The sequence below is a fragment of the Pygocentrus nattereri genome, chromosome 20 (assembly GCF_015220715.1).
Source record: "Pygocentrus nattereri isolate fPygNat1 chromosome 20, fPygNat1.pri, whole genome shotgun sequence".
NCBI lineage: Eukaryota > Metazoa > Chordata > Actinopteri > Characiformes > Serrasalmidae > Pygocentrus > Pygocentrus nattereri.
Window position 1 is genome coordinate 36,045,091 of NC_051230.1, and position 19,609 is coordinate 36,064,699.

The following is a 19,609-nucleotide window of genomic DNA, read 5'->3' on the forward strand; positions in this document are numbered from 1 at the left end:
ATGTGTAAATATGTTCTGAGCATGTGCGTCACATCATAGCAAAAGCACAGAACTAATAAACGGCTCTGGCAAAAGTTTATACTGTTCAACATGGCGGAGCAGAAACTGGTCTGTAGAGACGAAGTTCATGCTCTGATCTTTAAGAGACGACGGTGGGACGGACGTCCAGCTTATGCGTCTCAGAGCACGACGTCTTCCTCTCTGCCTTCTTTAATAAGAACATGTGATGGATGTTTTCCTGAGTCTGACATCATTTTAAAGCAATTAAAAACACAAACACTGCTCACTGCTGCTCATCTCACTCTGACTGGACCTCACGTGATGTTCGCTGTCATGGTAACGTTTACTCTGAGTGGTTCTCCATGAAAGTCCATCATATTTACAGCATGCATGAAAACTAATCATTTTTCCATTTCCATTTTTTTAACTTTTCCATTAAATTGTTGAATAGTGAGCATATAAACACCTCAGTCTGAATCTGGAATCAAAACGTTTTCAATCGGATTGGCAAAAGTCTTTGGATGTAAACACAGCCAGTGTTACTTCAGCGCTGAGAATGATCCACCACTCAAATAGTACCTGCTCTGTGGGGGTCCATGGGGTCCTGACCACTGAAGAAGGGGGTAAAAGGGATCTAACAAAGTATGCAGAGAAATTAATCCTGCCTCCAGTGTCCTCCTTGAGCCCGGGATAGCACATGCTGTGCTACACCTAGTTTACAGAACGTCTTCTCTCTTTGACGTAACGTTCTAAAACTTGTATGAGGAGCTTCATCATCACAACTACAATTAAATCCTCAACACCCCAAATTCTGTAATACAGACAAAGACAGAGCTCAACATGAGGTTAAACATTAGCACAGGACTAAGATCAGGACTGAAATCTGGATGAATGTTCTGCAGAGTGTGATCAGCATCAGATTACAGGTTTCTGACTGTGTGATGTTGATTAAGTTTAACTGTTGATTCTTCAGTTAATTTTTTACAGTGCACACTAGGAAATATCAAGTGGTTGAAAATGTGAAATTAATTTCCTGACCTCTTTCTCTCGGTCCTTTAATTACAGTGTCCAGAATTGTGACCAGATTAAGAGCACAGAAGATACCCTCAAAAAGAGACTTGATTCTATGGAGAAGACTGGGTGAGTACACCGACACACACACAGCGCCTTTACTGCTGCTGTGTCTGATCCACTCAGACTAGCACAACACACACTAACACACCACCACCACGTCAGCAGCTACGTTGACATGCAACCTAATAATCCGACTAATAGCTCAATCGGAATAGAATATGTCCATGTAAACACCTCAGTAGGAACAATCTGTGTCATTGAGGCCATTCAGAATACAATTTCTATCCGACTGAACGAGGAGGGTAATCCTGTAAATAATCTGTTAAATAGAGGAATAATAGGCATGTAAATGCCTGAATCCGATAACTTTCCAATAGGAATGTGTAAATAATCTGTTAAATAGAAGAATAATAGGCATGTAAACACCTGAATCCAATAACTTTCCAATAGGAATGTGTAAATAATCTGTTAAATAGAGGAATAATAGGCATATAAACGCCTGAATCCAATAACTTTCCAATAGGAATGTGTAAATAATCTGTTAAATAGAAGAATAATAGGCATGTAAACGCCTGAATCCAATAACTTTCCAATCGGAATGTGTAAATAATCTGTTAAATAGAGGAATAATAAGCATGTAAACACCTGAATCCAATAACTTTCCAATAGGAATGTGTAAATAATCTGTTAAATAGAAGAATAATAGGCATGTAAACGGCTGAATCCAATAACTTTCCAATAGGAATGTGTAAATAATCTGTTAAATAGAGGAATAATAGGCATGTAAATGCCTGAATCCAATAACTTTCCAATAGGAATGTGTAAATATGTTCTGAGCATGTGCGTCACATCATAGCAAAAGCACAGATCTAATAAACGGCTCTGGCAAAAGTTTATACCATTCAACACGGCGGAGCAGAAACTGGTCTGCAGAGCAGACGAAGTTCATGCTCTGATCTTTAAAAGACGACGGTGGGATGGATGTCCAGCTCATGCGTCTCAGAACACGACGTCTTCCTCTCGGCCTTCTTTAATAAGAACGTTCTGTACCTTCCATGAGGAGCATCAGATAACAGGTTTTCTGAGTTAATGATGTTGATTGTATCTGGAAATCTAGAAACACCGTAAAGACCCCGACACTCTGACACCCCGACCAGCAGCAGCTCAGCTGTGTCTGATTTCATCTTCAGCTGATTGCAGAGCATCTGAAGCAGCTGTAAGGCAGCATGTTCACCCTTCAGCTCCTGATAGAAGTGTGGATGAGTTCCTCTCAGAGCTCACAGCTCACTATCACACACACAGTGTTTATATAGAAGTGGACGTGTAGGAGTGAACCAGTGATGATCAGCCAGCAGCAGCTCTGACTGTTTAAAAGTGATCAGGTATTGATTGTGTAATAGAGCACTGAGTTGGCTGTAGATGGATCACTGTGCTGTGGATCTAAATGCCTTTACACACTGAACCAGATATAAAAATAAACACAAATGTTAAACATCTAAACTGTAAAATGAACAAACGGTCAGAAGGTCTGTGTAGAAGATCCTGCGCTCCTCACTCTCTACTCTGTAAAAGCTAAAGGAGAGCAGAGAGCTTCACCCAGATCAGATCTCCAGAACTCAGTCTGAGCTGCTTCTGGAGGTGCAAAACTAATAGACCAAACAGAATAATGTTATAATGTTCACCCCCCAAAAATCTCACTCAGGGTGATCAATTATATATATATTTATAGTCGCAAAGCAGCTTCACAGAATTCCAGAAAAGACCGTTTTAACAAGAAGTGCAAAGAAAACCCAGGTGAGCAAGCCAGGGGCGACAGTGGCAAGGAAAAACTGCCTCACAACTGAGGAAGAAACCTAGTAGTGGCAGGATTTCTCTGTCCTCACAAAGTTCCCAACTTTTTTACTTCTTACCTGAAGTGTTACTCACTTACTGATACTCGTATTACTTTCTGTGTGTATAGAACCCACATTACTGCAGCTAACTAACTAAAAGCTCTTAATAACTACAACCTCTCACAGCATGTGTGACTTTATTAACACTATTGTTGTTACTGTTGTTATTAGTAATAGTATTGGTAGTAATATTGTACCTTCTATTGCCTGCACATCTTCTATATTTCTGCAAGTAAGAGTTAAATAAAAAAATGTCTAATATTTCCTGTCTTAGTGTGAACGTGACATCACAAACATCACAAAATGTGTGAACAGGCCAATGAGACAGAGAGCAGTATAAACATTAATAAGTGAAATTCAGAACTTGTGAACTGGCCAATGGGACAGTTGGAAATATGAATATTAATGAGAGCTGGAATACCTTTATTGAGAAGTAGCAGCTTTACTTCAGTCTGGCTCAGGTTCTTTTCAGGAACTGAGTTGGGAAACAGAAGAAACACCTGCTCATCTTCACTCACATGTAATTATGAAGTGATGATCACTGGTTCACAGTATTGATCACTGGTTCACAGTATTGACCACTGGTTCACAGTATTGATCACTGGTTCACAGTATTAATCACTAGTTAATAGTATTGATCACTGGTTCACAGTATTGATCACTGGTTCACAGTATTGACCACTGGTTCACAGTATTAATCACTAGTTAATAGTATTGATCACTGGTTCACAGTATTGACCACTGGTTCACAGTATTGACCACTGGTTCACAGTATTAATCACTGGTTCATAGTATTGATCACTGGTTCACAGTATTGACCACTGGTTCACAGTATTAATCACTAGTTCACAGTATTAATCACTGGTTCATAGTATTAATCACTAGTTCATAGTATTGATCATTGGTATGTCTTTGTATTGTATTTGTGTAGCATGTCTGAAGGTTTATTGTTGTGAATGTATACAGAACTGTAATCACTAATTCTGCATGTTAACACCTTGTAGACTCTTAATTTGCTAAAGATACTTGTTATGCATAACAATACAAGGTTGTTATAACCCTGCGTGTATGAACAGTAAAGGCTGTTTAAATTACTGCTTAACATCTTCAAATGAATGTTTGACAAAGTAAACTATTAAAAATCCCATGTAACTTGAAAAGTGAATTTTCCTCTTCATTTAAATAAGTTTTTAAACCATAAACGATAAGCATTGTTTCGTAATGCTTTGTCTCTCCAGTCCATGTGTAAACTAATGATGAACTAATGAACTTTAATGATGTCACAAGGACTAACTAATTTACAAAAAATCAGCTTGCAGCAGTTTAGCCCCACCCATTCAGTCAAATTCAGCTTTGTCTGAGTGCTTTTTGAATGAGGCATAATAGGACAGCCAATCAGAACAGAACTCATTTACATATATTAGACTTAAAGTCACAGTACCAAAAACAGTATTTGACAGTCACTGAAAGTCATCTACCAGTCTGGTAGGGGTTACAAAGCCATGATTAAGGCTCCGGGACAGTGAGCTGTTATCCACAAATGGAGAAAGCTTGGAACAGTGGTCAACCTTCCCAGGAGTGGCCGACCTACCAAAATTTCACCTTGCGCACATCAACGACTCATCTGTGAGGACACAAAAGAACCCAGACAAACATCTAATAAATGGCAGGCCTCACCTGCCTCACTGAAGGTCACTGTACATGATTCCACAATAAGAAAGATGCTGGGCAAAAGGGCATTCATGGGACAGCTGCAAGGCACAAACTACTGCTGACCAAAAAGAACACAAGGCTTGTCTTGTGGATCCAAAAAACATCTAGAACCCCAAGACCTCTGGTATGATATTCTTTGGACCAATGATTTAAAGGTGGAACTTTTTGGAAGGCATGGGTTCCATTACATCTGGAGTGAAGCTGACACTGCATTCCACCATAAGAACATCAAAGCAACAGTAAAACATGGTGGTGGTAGTGTGATGGTCTGGGGCTGGTTTGCTTCTGCGGGACCTGGACGACTTGTCATAACTGATGGAACCGTCAAGTGCAGCTGGATTACATAGCAGGAAAATGATCCGAAGCACACAAGCCACCTAACTCCACCTCTAAATGGCTCAAAAGAAACAAAATGATGGTTTTGGAGTGGCCAGGCCAAAGTACTGACTTGATCCCCATTGAGTTGCAGTGGTAAGACCTTTAACAGGCAGTTCATGCTCGAAAACCCTCGAATGCAGACGAATTAAAACGACTCCGCAAAGAAGGGTGGGGCCAAAATTCCTCCACAGGGATGAGGAGACTCAATAAAAGTTATCATAAACGCTTCACTGCAGTTGTTTCTGCCAAGACTGTCACAACCATTTATTAGGGTTAGTAAATTATTACTTTTTCACAAGTGAAGAAGGTTTTGAACAAATCTTTCATCTTCAAAAATGATCATTTAAAATGTTTTGCGTTGACTCACGTTATCTTCATCTCATCTCAAAATTAGTTTGATGATCTGAAACATTTAAAAATGAAAAATTAGCAAAAAATAAAGGAAATCAGGTGAGGGACAAATACCTTTCCACAGCACTGTAGATCCCGTTGTGTTCATTTTATATTTTGTGCACCAAGTGCGATGTTAAGACAAATCATCATGTACATCGTCCAAACTGTAGACATGTAAACCAGGCACCCTGGAGGTCTCTTACCCTGGAGGTCTGCACATTGTAACTGTCACCAAAGTGTGGAGTGCAGGGCTTAGGGCTTCATTTGGGCCTGAGCTTTAGATCCACACCTCAAATCCCTGTTTTCATAACAAAGCTGAGACACGTTTCAGATCACTGCTCAGAGAACATCACTAGTGTAGCTCTAGCTATACCAGTTACGCTGAGTGAGGTGGGTTAATGCAGTCAGTGCCGGTTTGTTCATTTGAGATTTGGATTCTGTTTCACGGATCTGCTTTCCTGATATAATGTCTGTTTGATGATATCAGAGCTTAGTCTATTTTCTGTTTGTGATGAACGTAAACCAGTCAGCATGTGAACCTCATCTGGACTGTAAAGAACCATCTATTTTGTGACCCATGTACACAGACAACCATCTTTACTGAGACCACGATTCTAAAGTGGAGAAAAATAGATAAAAAATGTTAACCATTAAATAACACATTTTAACTTATTCTCACTCTTTCTTTTAACACTCTTTATGAGTGCACATGAGCAGCAGCGTAGCACCACATTTTAGCCCCCGAGCCATTAGAGTGCCCCCACCCAAACACTTAGAAATTAGAGAAAAGGAAAAAAAAGAATGTATTTATTAGCCAATAGCTGCTTATGAGGTTGGTAGGTAGGCATTTAAGGGTTAAACATCAACAAGGTAGATGTGCTTGAATGTGTGAATCACGAGTCTTGCTGTAGTTAAGTAAGAACTGTTTGCAACTAATTTACCAGACATTTTAACCGTTATCATATTTTAATTATTTTATTAATTTATTATTATTAATATTCTTATTTAAATTATTATTATTTTAGTCGTTTTAATAAATTTAAGTCTACTCTTTGATCTTATTCCCCTTTTATTTTATTTTGATTTGTCCCTCCTGCTCTCCGTGCTGGATGTTTGAACCTGGACTGTCTAGACTATGACCCTGGATTTGCCCCAAATAAAAAGTCACTTATCTCCACATATGCGTCCGCCTCCACGCTCCCCGTTGTCACATTTACAATTTAGCTGTTTTATTGTTTTATATATTTATTTATTGCATTCTAATTATTAGTGTTTTTCACACTTACCTGATTTGTTTATTAAATTTGTCTTTATTTATTAAATTTACTTTTATTATTTGATGTGTTCTGAACATTATCAATCCCTTGTTCTGCATCAGCTCGGCAACACTGTAAATGCGGGTCACCCTCAGTGTTCTCTGAGATTAAATAAAGCTAGGTTGATTGATTGATTGATTGATTGATTGATTGCTTGATTGATTGATTAAAAAACTTCATTTCTCTTCAAAGCAACCTGTTTAATTAGAAGGAAAACCAAAAAAGAAAAATATAAATAAATGAATAAATAAATGTCACAAGTGACAGGCAAATTGTCAAAAAAAAAAAAAAAAGGGCGATGTCTGTTTAAAGGGGACTTTTGGTTTGCCGAAACTGCCCGGAGAGTGATTAGTGGGACCAAAACAAGCGACAGCTGTGATCGCTCTAATTTTGACGACTGCATATCCTCATTTAAGGGAGATGGAGACTCAACTAGAGGAAGGGGCGAGCGAAGAGAAGAACGTGGGACAAGGCATGCTAGATCTGGACATTGAAAGAGCAGAGTGACGTTACTGACTGGACAAATATACTGTGCTGCTCAGGCCGGGAGTGGAGCGAAGCGAAGGACTGCCGATTTGATCTGTTGGCCGGGAAGGTGGACTTGGTTGTTTTTGAATCTGCGTGGCGTTGCAGGCAGGTGTGGGGGGAACCCAAGAGACCCGACGTTCGTGGCATTATCTGAAGGCATGTGGGAGAGAAGGAAGGGTGAGAACGCTCACCCTTCCCAGAGTTAAGTGTGCTGTCCCCAAACTGCGAACTATGTTTATCCTTCTGCTCATCACCAGTTTTTGTTTTATTTGTAGGAAGCTTTTTAAGTATAGTTGGTTTTTAAACCACAAGCGCAGAAGTTAGTCCTAGAGAATTTGGTTTTATTTATCTGGTTGCTGGTTAAATTTAATCCTGATATTTATTTTTTTTTATTAGTGTGAGGTTTTCTTTTTGGGGTTTTTTCCTTATTAATGTGTGAAATTTGAATGTGGGGTGGTACCGGTGTGTTGGGTGGTGTAATGGATTTTATTTGCCAGTGCTAGTGGAAGAGAGTGTGTGTGCGTGTGCATATATATAAAACCGTTCCCTAAGACGTTTCTGGCTAGATTACAAACCTTTAGGTTTAGGCTTTTTAGCTGTTTTTAAATCGTTGTAATTCGATCCCTCGTTTGTCTGTCTGTTTGTTATTGTTTTCCTAGTGGTGACGCCGACTGGATCCCCGATGGACTGTGGACTGCTTCCTCCCCATTCTTTTTTTTAAATCAATATTCGGGGTTTGAACGGGAGTTGTTTTTTTTTTTTAATTTGTGGTTTATGGTGTTTTTAATCCTCTACCGAGTGATTACTGTCGACTTCACTGATCCCCAAGGTGTATACAAATGTATTTTAATTGGAAAAAGGGTTTTGTTGCCCATTCTTTTAAATTCGGCCGTGACAAAAGTGGCGTAGTCGGCAGGATTTATACCTTGGGTTGAGCAGTGAGTTGACAGTATGCCTGGTGGGGATCCTCAGGCCACAGGGCCTTTAATGATGCCATTTTTGGACGGATGGTCCCGTCCGTCAGGAGCTCAGAAAACAAGTGCGGCGCACTCCCACTTTGACTTTTGAGGTAGTGAAGACTGAGGCGTTAGCCTTAGAGCAGGAATGCCAGGAACACTGGGAGCCCTCTGCATGCATGTCTGCTAATGTTGGATCCCAGTCCTCACAGCCGGTAAGTGACTGGAAGGTGGAGTTTCGTAACGAAATTATGAGGGAAGTTAAAGAGCAGATGTCCCAATTATCAAAGACCCTTATAGATGAGTTTCGTGGTAATCAATGACCTCCCCAAGAAGCTGCCCGGTCAGAAGTGGTGGAGGTGGAGAAATCCACGGACCGCTGCTATGCCTGTTAACAGGTTTGCGTGGGATCCTCAGGGTAGGCCAATCTGTAGCCGTTGTGATGGGGTGGGTCATATTAGTAGGAATTGCCCAGCCGCATGTGCCTCCCCAGGGGATTTTTAGTTGCTCCGGCTACTGTGGGTCAAGTGTCCGGATTGCCCCCTAAAGGCCCTCGTAGCCCCCAACCTGCTATGGCTGGTGTATGCCCTCTTGTGGGTGTAAAGGTGGATGGTGTAGATGTAAAATGTTTAGTTGACACTGGCTCCCAGGTTACTATGTTTGCAGAGAGTCTCTGTAAAGAACTGTTTCAGGACAAAGAGCTGGGTGGGTCTGAGAAGATACCGTGGCTGACCCTAAGGGCAGCCAATGGGCTTGATATCCCGTACATTGGATATATGGTGGTTAACTTTCAAGTAGGGGGTGTGGAAGTACCAGAGCGGGGGGTAATTGTGGCTAAGGACAGCTGCCTGGGAGCAAATCGGGCTCTACTGGGGATGAATGTGATTTCAGCCTGCTGGGAGGAATTGTTTTCAAATAGTAAGGAGAATTTGTCTCTGCAGTCTCAGACTAAGCCACTGGGCAAAGATTGGGAAAGTGTGTTTGCTGATTGTCGTCGAATTAGAGCTGCGTCCTTACAGCAACAGAGGTGTGATGCTGCCCGTGTGGCTTGTCGATATGCTGTGACTATCCCTGCTATGAGTGAAGCTTTGGTGTGGGCTAGATTACCCGGATGGATAGAATACCAAGGAAGCTGTGTCCTAGTTGAATCCTATGGGGAGTGTCAGAATGTGGAAGTTGCAAGAAGTTTAACGACAGTGCATCATGGCCGTATTCCAGTAAGGGTCCGCAACCTTAACCCTTACCCTGTGTCCATGTATAGGCATCAGAAGTTGGCCAGAGTATCTATGATAGATCCACAACAGGTGCGTGAGCAGGAAGATGTGGTTTTGACTGAGGTGGGCTCAGGAGTTGTGGAAGTAGGCATTGTTCAGGTGGGTTCAGAGGTAAGCCCCTTAGGGGATGAGTTGCCTGAATGGCTAAAGGGTGAGACTTTGCAGGGCAACGGGCTAGATGAGGACCAGCAACGCAAATTACAACAGTTTTTGGCCAAGTGGCAGCATCTGTTTGCATCCCATGATGAAGATTATGGCTGTACACATGTTGTTAAGCACTGTATTCCCACTGGCGATGCCCCACCCATTCGGGAAAGGCATAGACCAGTCCCCCCTACCCTTTATAAAGAGATTCGTGGCCTATTGCAAGGTATGTTGAAGGGAAATGTCATAAGGGAAAGTTGTAGTCCTTGGGCTGCCCCTGTAGTTCTAGTCCAGAAGAAGTGTGGGGCTTGGCGATTTTGTGTGGACTATCGCAAATTGAATAGTGTGACTAAAAAGGATGCCTTCCCTCTTCCTAGGATAGAAGATTCCCTTACTAGCTTAGCTCGAGCGGAGTGGTATTCAACTTTGGATCTGGCTAGTGGGTATTGGCAGGTAAAGATGGACGAGCAGGACCGTGAAAAGACGGCCTTCACTACCCCGTTTGGCCTATTTGAGTGGGATCGCATGCATTTTGGGTTATGCAATGCTCCTGCAACTTTCCAAAGGCTTATGCAGAGGTGTCTGAGTGGCCAGTTGGCAGAATCGACTTTGGTTTACCTTGATGATGCAATTGTTTATTCTGTAGATTTTACAGCACATCTGGCCCATTTGGAGGCTGTGTTCCAGTCCTTGGAGGGGTATGGATTGAAGCTTCGACCTGAAAAGTGCTATCTGTTTCAGAGGGAGGTTAAGTTTCTGGGACACTGTGTAAGTGGGAAGGGCATTTCTCCCGACCCTGCAAAGATCTCTGCTGTCGAGGACTGGGCTACCCCGAAAACTGTAAGACAAGTGCGATCCTTTTTGGGGTTTGTGGGGTATTATAGGCGATTTATTAAGGACTTCTCAAAAATTGCTAAGCCTCTGAATGGATTGCTAGGGGGTACAGGTCGCTGTAAAGGGCGGGGTTCCTCTAGTATAAAGTGGACTCCAGATTGTGAGGAGGCTTTTAGTCAGTTGAAACAAAAACTTCTGCAACCACCAATTTTGGCCTACGCAGATTTCTCTCAGCCATTTTTGGTCTATACTGATGCTAGTAACCATGGGCTTGGGGTTGTGCTGGCTCAACAACAAGATGGTACAGAGCGGGTTATAGCATATGCAAGTAGGAGTTTACATCCAGCAGAAAGGAATGACTCCAACTATAGTTCCTTTAAGCTGGAGTTTCTTGCCCTAAAGTGGGCTGTGACGGAGATGTTCAAAGATTATCTATGGGGTGCCAAAATTGTGGTGGTCACAGATAATAATCCCCTGGTGCATCTGGAAACTGCTAAGTTGGGGGCTGTTGAACAGAGGTGGGCAGCGCAGTTGGCTAATTACGATTATCAGATTAAGTATCAACCAGGTCGTAACCATGTAAACGCTGACGTGCTTTCCAGGCTCCCCACGGTAGGTGCTGATGGCCCTGCCCCAAATGTGTTTTCGTTAGATAACATGGAGTGTGTGGTGGAAATGGTCCAGGCTCCAGGTGAACTGGTGGACGCTGGGTTTGGCTGGGGATGGGATCCAACCCGTTGGCGGGAACTGCAGAGGGCTGACCCTCACCTCCAAGTTGTGCAAGGTTATTGGGAGAGTGGTAGGATGCCTGCAGCTCCTGAACGTAAGCAACAGTCCAGACAGGTACAGAAGATGTTAAGTCAGTGGAATAGGTTAACTATGCAGGATGGGGTAATTTGTTGTGTTGTGCAAGATCCTCAGACAAATGAGGCTGTTTCCCAAATTTGGGTTCCACAGCATCATATTATAACCCTTCTAGAGGCTTACCATGATGAGACCGGACATCAAGGGCTAGAGCAGACCTTATCACTCCTAAAGAGGCATTTTTATTGGGTGGGGATGGAAAGCTCCGTGCGCAATTTTATTAGGTTGTGTCCACGTTGTACGTTTCGTAAGGCTAGACCTGAAAGTAAGGCCCCTTTGGTCGCTTTCACAGCTCAGGGCCCGCTTCACATAGTGGCTATGGATTTTTTGTCTTTGGGATGACCAGCAGATCGTTATCAGAACATACTTGTAATTACAGATCTCTTCACTAAATTTGCATGGGCAGTGCCCACTGTAGACCAGTCTGTGCTAACCACAGCTAGAGTTATGTGGAACTGTGTTATCCAGCCTTTTGGTTGCCCAGAAGTGTTCCATTCAGATCAAGGGCCGAACTTCGAGTCCGCCTTAGTCAAGGAACTTTGTGCCTTGTATGGCTGTCGGAAGAGTCGGACTAGCGTGTACCATCCGCAAGGTAATGGGGTTTGTGAGAGGTTTAATCAGACCTTGTTAGATTTGCTAGGGACCTTGGAGCATGAACAACAGAGTAGGTGGGTAGAGTACCTCCCTTCGCTTGTGCAGGCTTATAATAACAGTGTGCATACCATCACAGGTTATGCCCCAACCTATTTGATGTTTGGCAGGCATATGCGTTTACCCCTTGACTTGGCCCTGGGTGTGCCAAGGCAAGGTGAGGAGGATGGTGTACAGGAGTGGGTTAAGAGACATCATGAGCGGTTAACCTATGCATATTGTAAAGTGTCTGCGAATTCTGCAAAGGCCGCAGCTAAAAACAAACGTCTGTATGATAGGACAGCTCGAGACTCCCTCCCCCTATTGGCAGGTGAACGGGTTTTAGTATGGGATAATAGGCGAAGGGCAAAGGGAAAATTGGGTGATCGGTGGGAGTCCCAACCGTATGTGATCATACGGCAGCTTTCTACGGGTTTCCCTGTCTATGTAGTGAGACCTGAGGGGAAGTTGGGGCCTGAGCGCACTCTCCACCGTAACCTCTTACGCCCTTGTTTGTACTTACCAAAGAACCCCCAGGTACCCCCGACAGAGAGGAATTTAAGGGTGGAGGAGCAATGGGGCTGGGTTCCTGGGTTTCAAGAAGACCAGTTTGTTAATGTAAAGGGTGAATCATCTGTTCGTGCAAAAGTAATTTATGGTGTTCCACAAGGTTCTGTTTTAGGACCTATATTATTTACAATATATATGCTACCACTAGGCATCATTATCAGTAAACACGGCATAAATTTCCACTGTTATGCAGATGACACCCAGTTATATATATCAAGTAAACTGGATCATAAAATTAAACTTGGCAAGATTGAGGACTGTATAAAAGACATAAAAGATTGGATGTCAAATAATTTTCTGTTACTTAACTCTGATAAAACAGAGGTCCTGCTTCTTGGTCCAAAATTAGCCAGAGACAGACTGTCTAACTCAACACTAAAACTTAACAATCTCTCAGTTTCATCAAGCCTATCTGTTAAAAATCTTGGTGTCATGATAGACGCTGATCTGTCCTTCTACACACATATAACTAATATCACTAGAACAGCCTTCCTGCATCTCCGCAATATCGCTAAATTAAGAAATTCATTATCTCTACAGGATGCAGAAAAGCTAGTTCATGCATTTATCACTTCAAGGCTAGATTATTGTAATGCCCTGCTGTCTGGATGTCACAGCAAAAGCCTTAACAAGCTTCAGCTGGTCCAGAACGCTGCAGCCAGAGTCCTCACAAGAACTAGGAAGTTTGACCATATTAGTCCAGTTTTATCAGCCCTGCACTGGTTACCAGTTAAATTTCGCATTGATTATAAAATTCTATTACTGACTTATAAAGCTCTAAACGGGCTCGCCCCTCAGTACCTGAGTGAGCTCCTCTCCCACTATGAACCATCACGCCTACTTAGATCACAAGGTGCTGGCTTACTACTGGTACCTAGAATAAATAAAGCTACATCAGGGGGGAGAGCTTTCTCATACAAAGCCCCCCAGCTCTGGAATAATCTTCCTGCCAATGTTCGGGAATCAGACACAGCCCCAATCTTTAAGTCTAGGCTAAAAACTTATTTGTACAGTCAAGCATTTGGTGACTAGTCTTCCCTGTCAGGTCTAGACCTGCTGGAGTCTACACTGCTCTGTTTTACTGTAATCTGTGGTCAGCCACTCTTTACAGAACTGACTCTGTTTTTTTCTTCTCCTTTCTCTGCCGAGCTGATCAGCTGCCCATCCTGTGCGCCTGATGCTGTTGCCTCTACTGCCTTGATTGGTGCCGCTGCTCACCAGCCTTCTGGACCGGTTTGACCACCACTGAGCTTCTTGCTGTACAGCGCTGTGCAGTCCTCACCCTCAGATCTCTCTCTTTCTTTTCCCACTTTACTATAATACTTCTTACTAATAATGTTCGCTGTCCGGTGTCGACCATAGGAGGATGGGTTCTCCTTCTGAGTCTTGGTTCCTCTCAAGGTTTCTTCCTCTTTTAGGGAGTTTTTCCTTGCCACCGTCACCACTGGCTTGCTCATGGGGGCTCGGACCTGGATTTTCTTTCTTCTTTTCTCTTCTCTCTGTAATACTGATTGTTCTGTAAAGCTGCTTTGTGACAACACCTGTTGTAAAAAGCGCTATATAAATAAATTTTGCTTGCTTGCTTGCTACCTAGAGGAACAAGCAGGGGTAGGTGCCCGACGGTCCCAGCGGGTAAATCATGGTCAGCCACCAGTGAGGTTTGGGGATTGGGCTTCTTGAGTTGGGGTTCTCAGGACTAGAACCCATTGGTGGGGGAGGATGTCACGAGTGACAGGCGAATTGTAAAAAAAAAAAAAAAAAAAAAAAAAAAGGGCGATGTCTGTTTAAAGGGGACTTTTGGTTTGCCGAAACTGCCCGGAGAGTGATTAGTGGGACCAAAACAAGCGACAGCTGTGATCGCTCTAATTTTGACGACTGCACATCCTCATTTAAGGGAGATGGAGACTCAACTAGACGAAGGGGCGAGTGAAGAGAAGAACGTGGGACAAGGCATGCTAGATCTGGACACTGAAAGAGAAGAGTGACGTTATTGACTGGACAAATTTACTGTGCTGCTCGGGCCGGGAGTGGAGCGAAGTGAAGGACTGCCGATTTGATCTGTTGGCCGGGAAGGTGGACTTGGTTGTTTTTGAATCTGCGTGGCGTTGCAGGCAGGTGTGGGGGGAACCCAAGAGACCCGACGTTCGTGGCATGATCTGAAGCCGTGTGCTGTCCCCAAACTGCGAACTATGTTTATCCTTCTGCTCATCACCAGTTTTTGTTTTATTTGTAGGAAGCTTTTTAAGTATAGTTGGTTTTTAAACCACAAGCGCAGAAGTTAGTCCTAGAGAATTTGGTTTTATTTATCTGGTTGCTGGTTAAATTTAATCCTGATATTTATTTTTTTTTATTAGTGTGAGGTTTTCTTTTTGGGGTTTTTTCCTTATTAATGTGTGAAATTTGAATGTGGGGTGGTACCGGTGTGTTGGGTGGTGTAATGGATTTTATTTGCCAGTGCTAGTGGAAGAGAGTGTGTGTGCGTGTGCATATATATAAAACCGTTCCCTAAGACGTTTCTGGCTAGATTACAAACCTTTAGGTTTAGGCTTTTTAGCTGTTTTTAAATCGTTGTAATTCGATCCCTCGTTTGTCTGTCTGTTTGTTATTGTTTTCCTAGTGGTGACGCCGACTGGATCCCCGATGGACTGTGGACTGCTTCCTCCCCATTCTTTTTTTTAAATCAATATTCGGGGTTTGAACGGGAGTTGTTTTTTTTTTTAATTTGTGGTATATGGTGTTTTTAAATAAAGACTGTACACTCTATCCTCTACCAAGTGATTACTGTCGACTTCACTGATCCCCAAGGTGTATACAAATGTATTTTAATTGGAAAAAGGGTTTTGTTGCCCATTCTTTTAAATTCGGCCGTGACATAAATAATAAATATATTTTCCCTGAACCTGCTCATCCAGTGGCTGTAAGTTGTCTGTTATCTCCTCACCTTGCTCCATGTCCTCAGCTGGACCCGTGGAGGAGGAGGTGCTGCTCCAGCTCCCTCAGCGACTGCAGCTGCTTCTGGGACGATCAGTGAGCTTTACAGGTTAGCTGCAGGGCTAACGCTAACCTCAGAAACGCCGTCTGGTACTTCAGACGCGTCAGAAAAGTTTTATTTGCTGCATTAAATCAAATTCTGAGCTTCTTTATCAGCTCGTGCTTGTTAAACAGGCCTGCTAATGAAGCTCATCGCTAGCTAGCCCAGCTAACTCCAGCTCCCGCTGCTACGGCGTATTCAGCGTTTGGCCCTTCAGGCTCACCTGCTCTCAGGAGTGAACGGGTCAGAACCGCTCCTGCCCTCTGTCTGCCTTCTCTCTGACTCTCCCTGCTCCGCTCACCTGTGAAATCCTGGTTCTGGCTTCGTTTTCAGCAGCGGGTCAGAACCGGTCAGCAGCCGCTAACCGTCCTGAACGGCCATCAACAGCCAGCAGAGGACCGATGTGGATCAAACCACTTTCACTTCTGAGGGGGGAGAGAATAGAGACCGCGGGATAAACAGACCGTGGAAGATGATCATGGAAATACAGTCTAGTATTATTTATTAGCAGAATAATATGGAGTTTTAAGAAATCTAGAAACCAAATTCAGCGTGTTTCTGAGACTTTTGAGGCCCCCCATTCAGGGGGTCCAGGTTAGTCCGGTCCATCATTTCCCGCCGGGCATATTCAGCTAATCTGAACCAGCAGATTTAATTTAATTTAATTTATTCATATTATTATTCCTTCTTTAAAACAGCGATTTATTAATAAGCTTCTTTATAAACTCTTATAAGCCGGACTTTCCCCACAGCGCTGCTCTGACCCAGCACCAGTTTTAGCCGTTTGAGTTTGTTTAGTTCTCAATTTAACGATAAACAGTAACTTTTCTAGCGGTTTTTCTGAAGAAATGAGATGAACTAAAGTTAAATTACTCGTCTTAAACTTCAGCAAACGGTCAGTAAATCAGCCTTTACTGCTATTGTTATTTAGCAAACAGCTCAGCTAACTTCGCTTCTGTTCCTCCTACCAACGGCGCTGCTGTTAGCACAGAAGCTAACGCTACTTAACGGTAAAGGAAATAACGGCCGTTAGCTGTTTTTACCTCACTAAATAACCTGTCCTAATAATTATGAACTGTAGGGAGTTTATTTACACATCTAGAGTCTAATATATGCAGTTTAGCCAGCTTTTAATCTTCCTACACAAAGCTGAAATTAGCTTCTTCTCCGAATTTCACGGTCCACCTTAAATAGGGCAGCAGTGCCATTCTGATGCTGGCGGGCAGCCTCTGCGCCTGAATGGAACTGCTGCGCTATTTAAGGTGGACCGGGAAGTTAAAATCAGAAGCCGGTAAATGTGATTTTTCAGCGTCAGCCTCGTCCTTTACACCCAGAGAGCTTTATGTTCTCACGCTCAGCTCGAAAGGAGAGAGGTTTAAATGAAGATCCCCTCAGAAAAACGGGTGAAATAGCGCTGCCGTACCGCAGGGCTGCTCAGCTGGTCACCTGCTGGTCAGATTAATGCTCATACACCACAAAACCTGAATTTATCACCACATATTTTCAGCATTAACACTTGCATTGTTGTTATATTGGATTAGTCTACATGCTGTGACCTTCATATACAAAATGCTCTGTGTTTATATATTTTTATTATTATATATATTATTATATATATTATTGTAGGGGGTTTGTACAACTCGGGGGCTTTTAGAGGCTTTAATGTATTTACTTATGTCTTTATAACATGTATTGGTGGGACAGTACCACTCCAGGTGGTCTCCTCTACATCTGATATCACTGAACGAGGGGGTGGAGAAGCTTCAGCATGTTTCAGACCACTGTTTGTATGAAGCCCATCACTGTACGGAGCACGTGGTGAAGGTAGGCAGCCACTGTGAGACTCGTCTGCTCTGTTTCAGGGGTGAGGTTTGGGGAATATTACTGCCACGTCTGCCACCTGTGTGATAAAAACAAGAAGATCTACCACTGGCAGCCCTGCAGCATCTACAGGTGGGACAAGCCACGTTTACACCCCTGTTCTTTTGTCTAGTAGCTGTTTACATTTTCCACTGTAATAAACCGATAAGGAAGTATTTATTTAACTGCTACACAGTTCTTGTTCATGTCCACCAGCTTCTTACTCGAGGTTACCGTTCTGCCTTTGGGGCGTGGCCATGCCAGGACACAGCTTGTGCATTTGATATTTACGATTGATGACATGCGTGTGCAGAACTTGAGTGCTTCTGATCTGGGATCTGAGTTTTCAGTCAACAGTGTGTTGTGTGATTATAACTGAGTGAAATTATATTCCAGATATAGTTCATACATGCACTCACGGTAGCAAGCAGCTGTACGTCACGCTCATGTAGATGTTATTAAATAAAAACTGAGGATGTTCAACATCTGCATCTGGACATCTGAGCAGAGCCAGTGCCTGCTCTATTAAGCAAACAGCAACTGTAAAATGGTTAGTGTGATATTTGGCCTAAGCCAAATTACTACAATTACTGTGTGGTTAAATGGGCTCATTGAAAGCTTCTGTACCTGAGTATAGACAGTTTTAGGGAGTTTTGTGGTACAAGATGATGTAAGGAAAGTATAATCACCATGAAATTAAATTGGTAAGAAAGTCATAAAAAGTTATCATCACCAATAAAGTACTATAGACACACTTTCAGTTTACAAATTGTCTGAAAATGTACTATTTAAAGAAATTGTGATGCCCTCCTCCTCTGTGATGATTTGCTCTTGGTGTGAGGAACAGCTGCCTGCAGTGCTTTTACCTTCCATCCTCCTTCATGGTTAGAAGTTTGAGAAGCTGTACAATAAATTGTAAAGAACAACAAAAACAACACCAGACATGTTACGTCAGGGGTTCCCAAAGTCGGTCCTGTGCTCGTCAATTAGACAGAGACGGAACTGAGGCAGCACGTCGGCCACCAGAGTAGGGAAGAAAACCTGATCTCACTGATTTTGACTGTGGTGTGATTGTTGGGGGCAGGTGGGCTGGTTTGAGTATTTCTATAGTTACTGATCTGAGATTTTCACATCCAACAGTCTCTATATTTTACTCAGAATGGACCAATAAAGAAAAAGCATCCAGTGAGCCGCAGTTTAGAATGCACAACACGTCGAACCTTGAGGTGGATGAGCTACAACAGCAGGAGACCATATCAGGTTTCTGTAGAGAAGAGTGGGGCCAGAATTCCTCCACAGTGATGTCAAAGACTCATTGCGAGTTATTGGCAAACGTTTGATTTCAGTTGTTACTGCTGAGGGCGTCACAACCAGTTATTAGGTTAGGGGGCAATTTTACTTTTTCAAATATGTTTTGAATAAATCTGTATCTTCAATAAATGACATGATCAGAAGCTGCATCTCGTGTTTATTCGTGATCACCAGCGGCGACAGTGACTAGACAAACTCCCTGAGAGCAAGCGGAGGAAACCTTCAGAGGAACCAAGACTCAGAAGGGGAACCCATCCTGCTCTGGTCGACACCAGATTCCAGAACATTAACAAACTCAGCAACCAGGTCTTTTTCTACATCTTGGACTTCAAACTCTGTATTATGACGATTAAAAATACGAAGAACAAAAGCTGTTTCTGTCTGTTTCAGCACCCACACAGCATCAGTACTGAACTAGAGCGCTTGGTGTTGATGTGTTTATTAAATATGAGGTAAAGAAAGATCCGCAGAGCTGAGCGTCGCTCTCTGCGTCACAGATGTGAAAGTGAAAGTAAGTTGTTGGGAGAGGCGCAGAGACGGAGACACGCAGAGGATGAACTGTCAGTGAACGCCGGTCTTCAGTGTCCTACAGGGTGAGTGACCTGCAGACGCTGATCCTCTGCACGAGCGCCGATTCTACAGCAGAGCGCTTTGTTTATCTCAGCTCGTGAGGAGCCGGCATGTCCGCTATGATGACGCAGCTCTAACGGCGCGCGCAGCCAAAACCCACACAACGTTCCGCTAATGTTACATTTAGGTTCCTCTAGGAAACCATTGCATTATGGTTCCGGCAACGGCCTGATGTCACTGAAATTCAGCGCGGGTTCCGGAACGTTCTGGA

General features: G+C 43.0%; 1 protein-coding gene across 8 annotated transcripts in view; it reads left to right on the plus strand.

Moving 5' to 3' along the window:
* LOC108416057 (uncharacterized protein MCAP_0864-like) overlaps positions 1-19,609 on the plus strand; it is a 184,725-nt gene that overhangs the window by 130,370 nt on the left and 34,746 nt on the right. For 7 of the 8 annotated variants that reach the window (XM_037531574.1, XM_037531577.1, XM_037531578.1 and 4 more), the window contains one exon: positions 1,066-1,140. The exons of the other annotated variant lie outside the window; for it this stretch is intronic. In XM_037531574.1, coding sequence (XP_037387471.1) covers positions 1,066-1,140 — 75 coding nt within the window. The remainder of the gene's footprint in view (positions 1-1,065; positions 1,141-19,609) is intronic. 8 annotated transcript variants of the gene reach the window in all.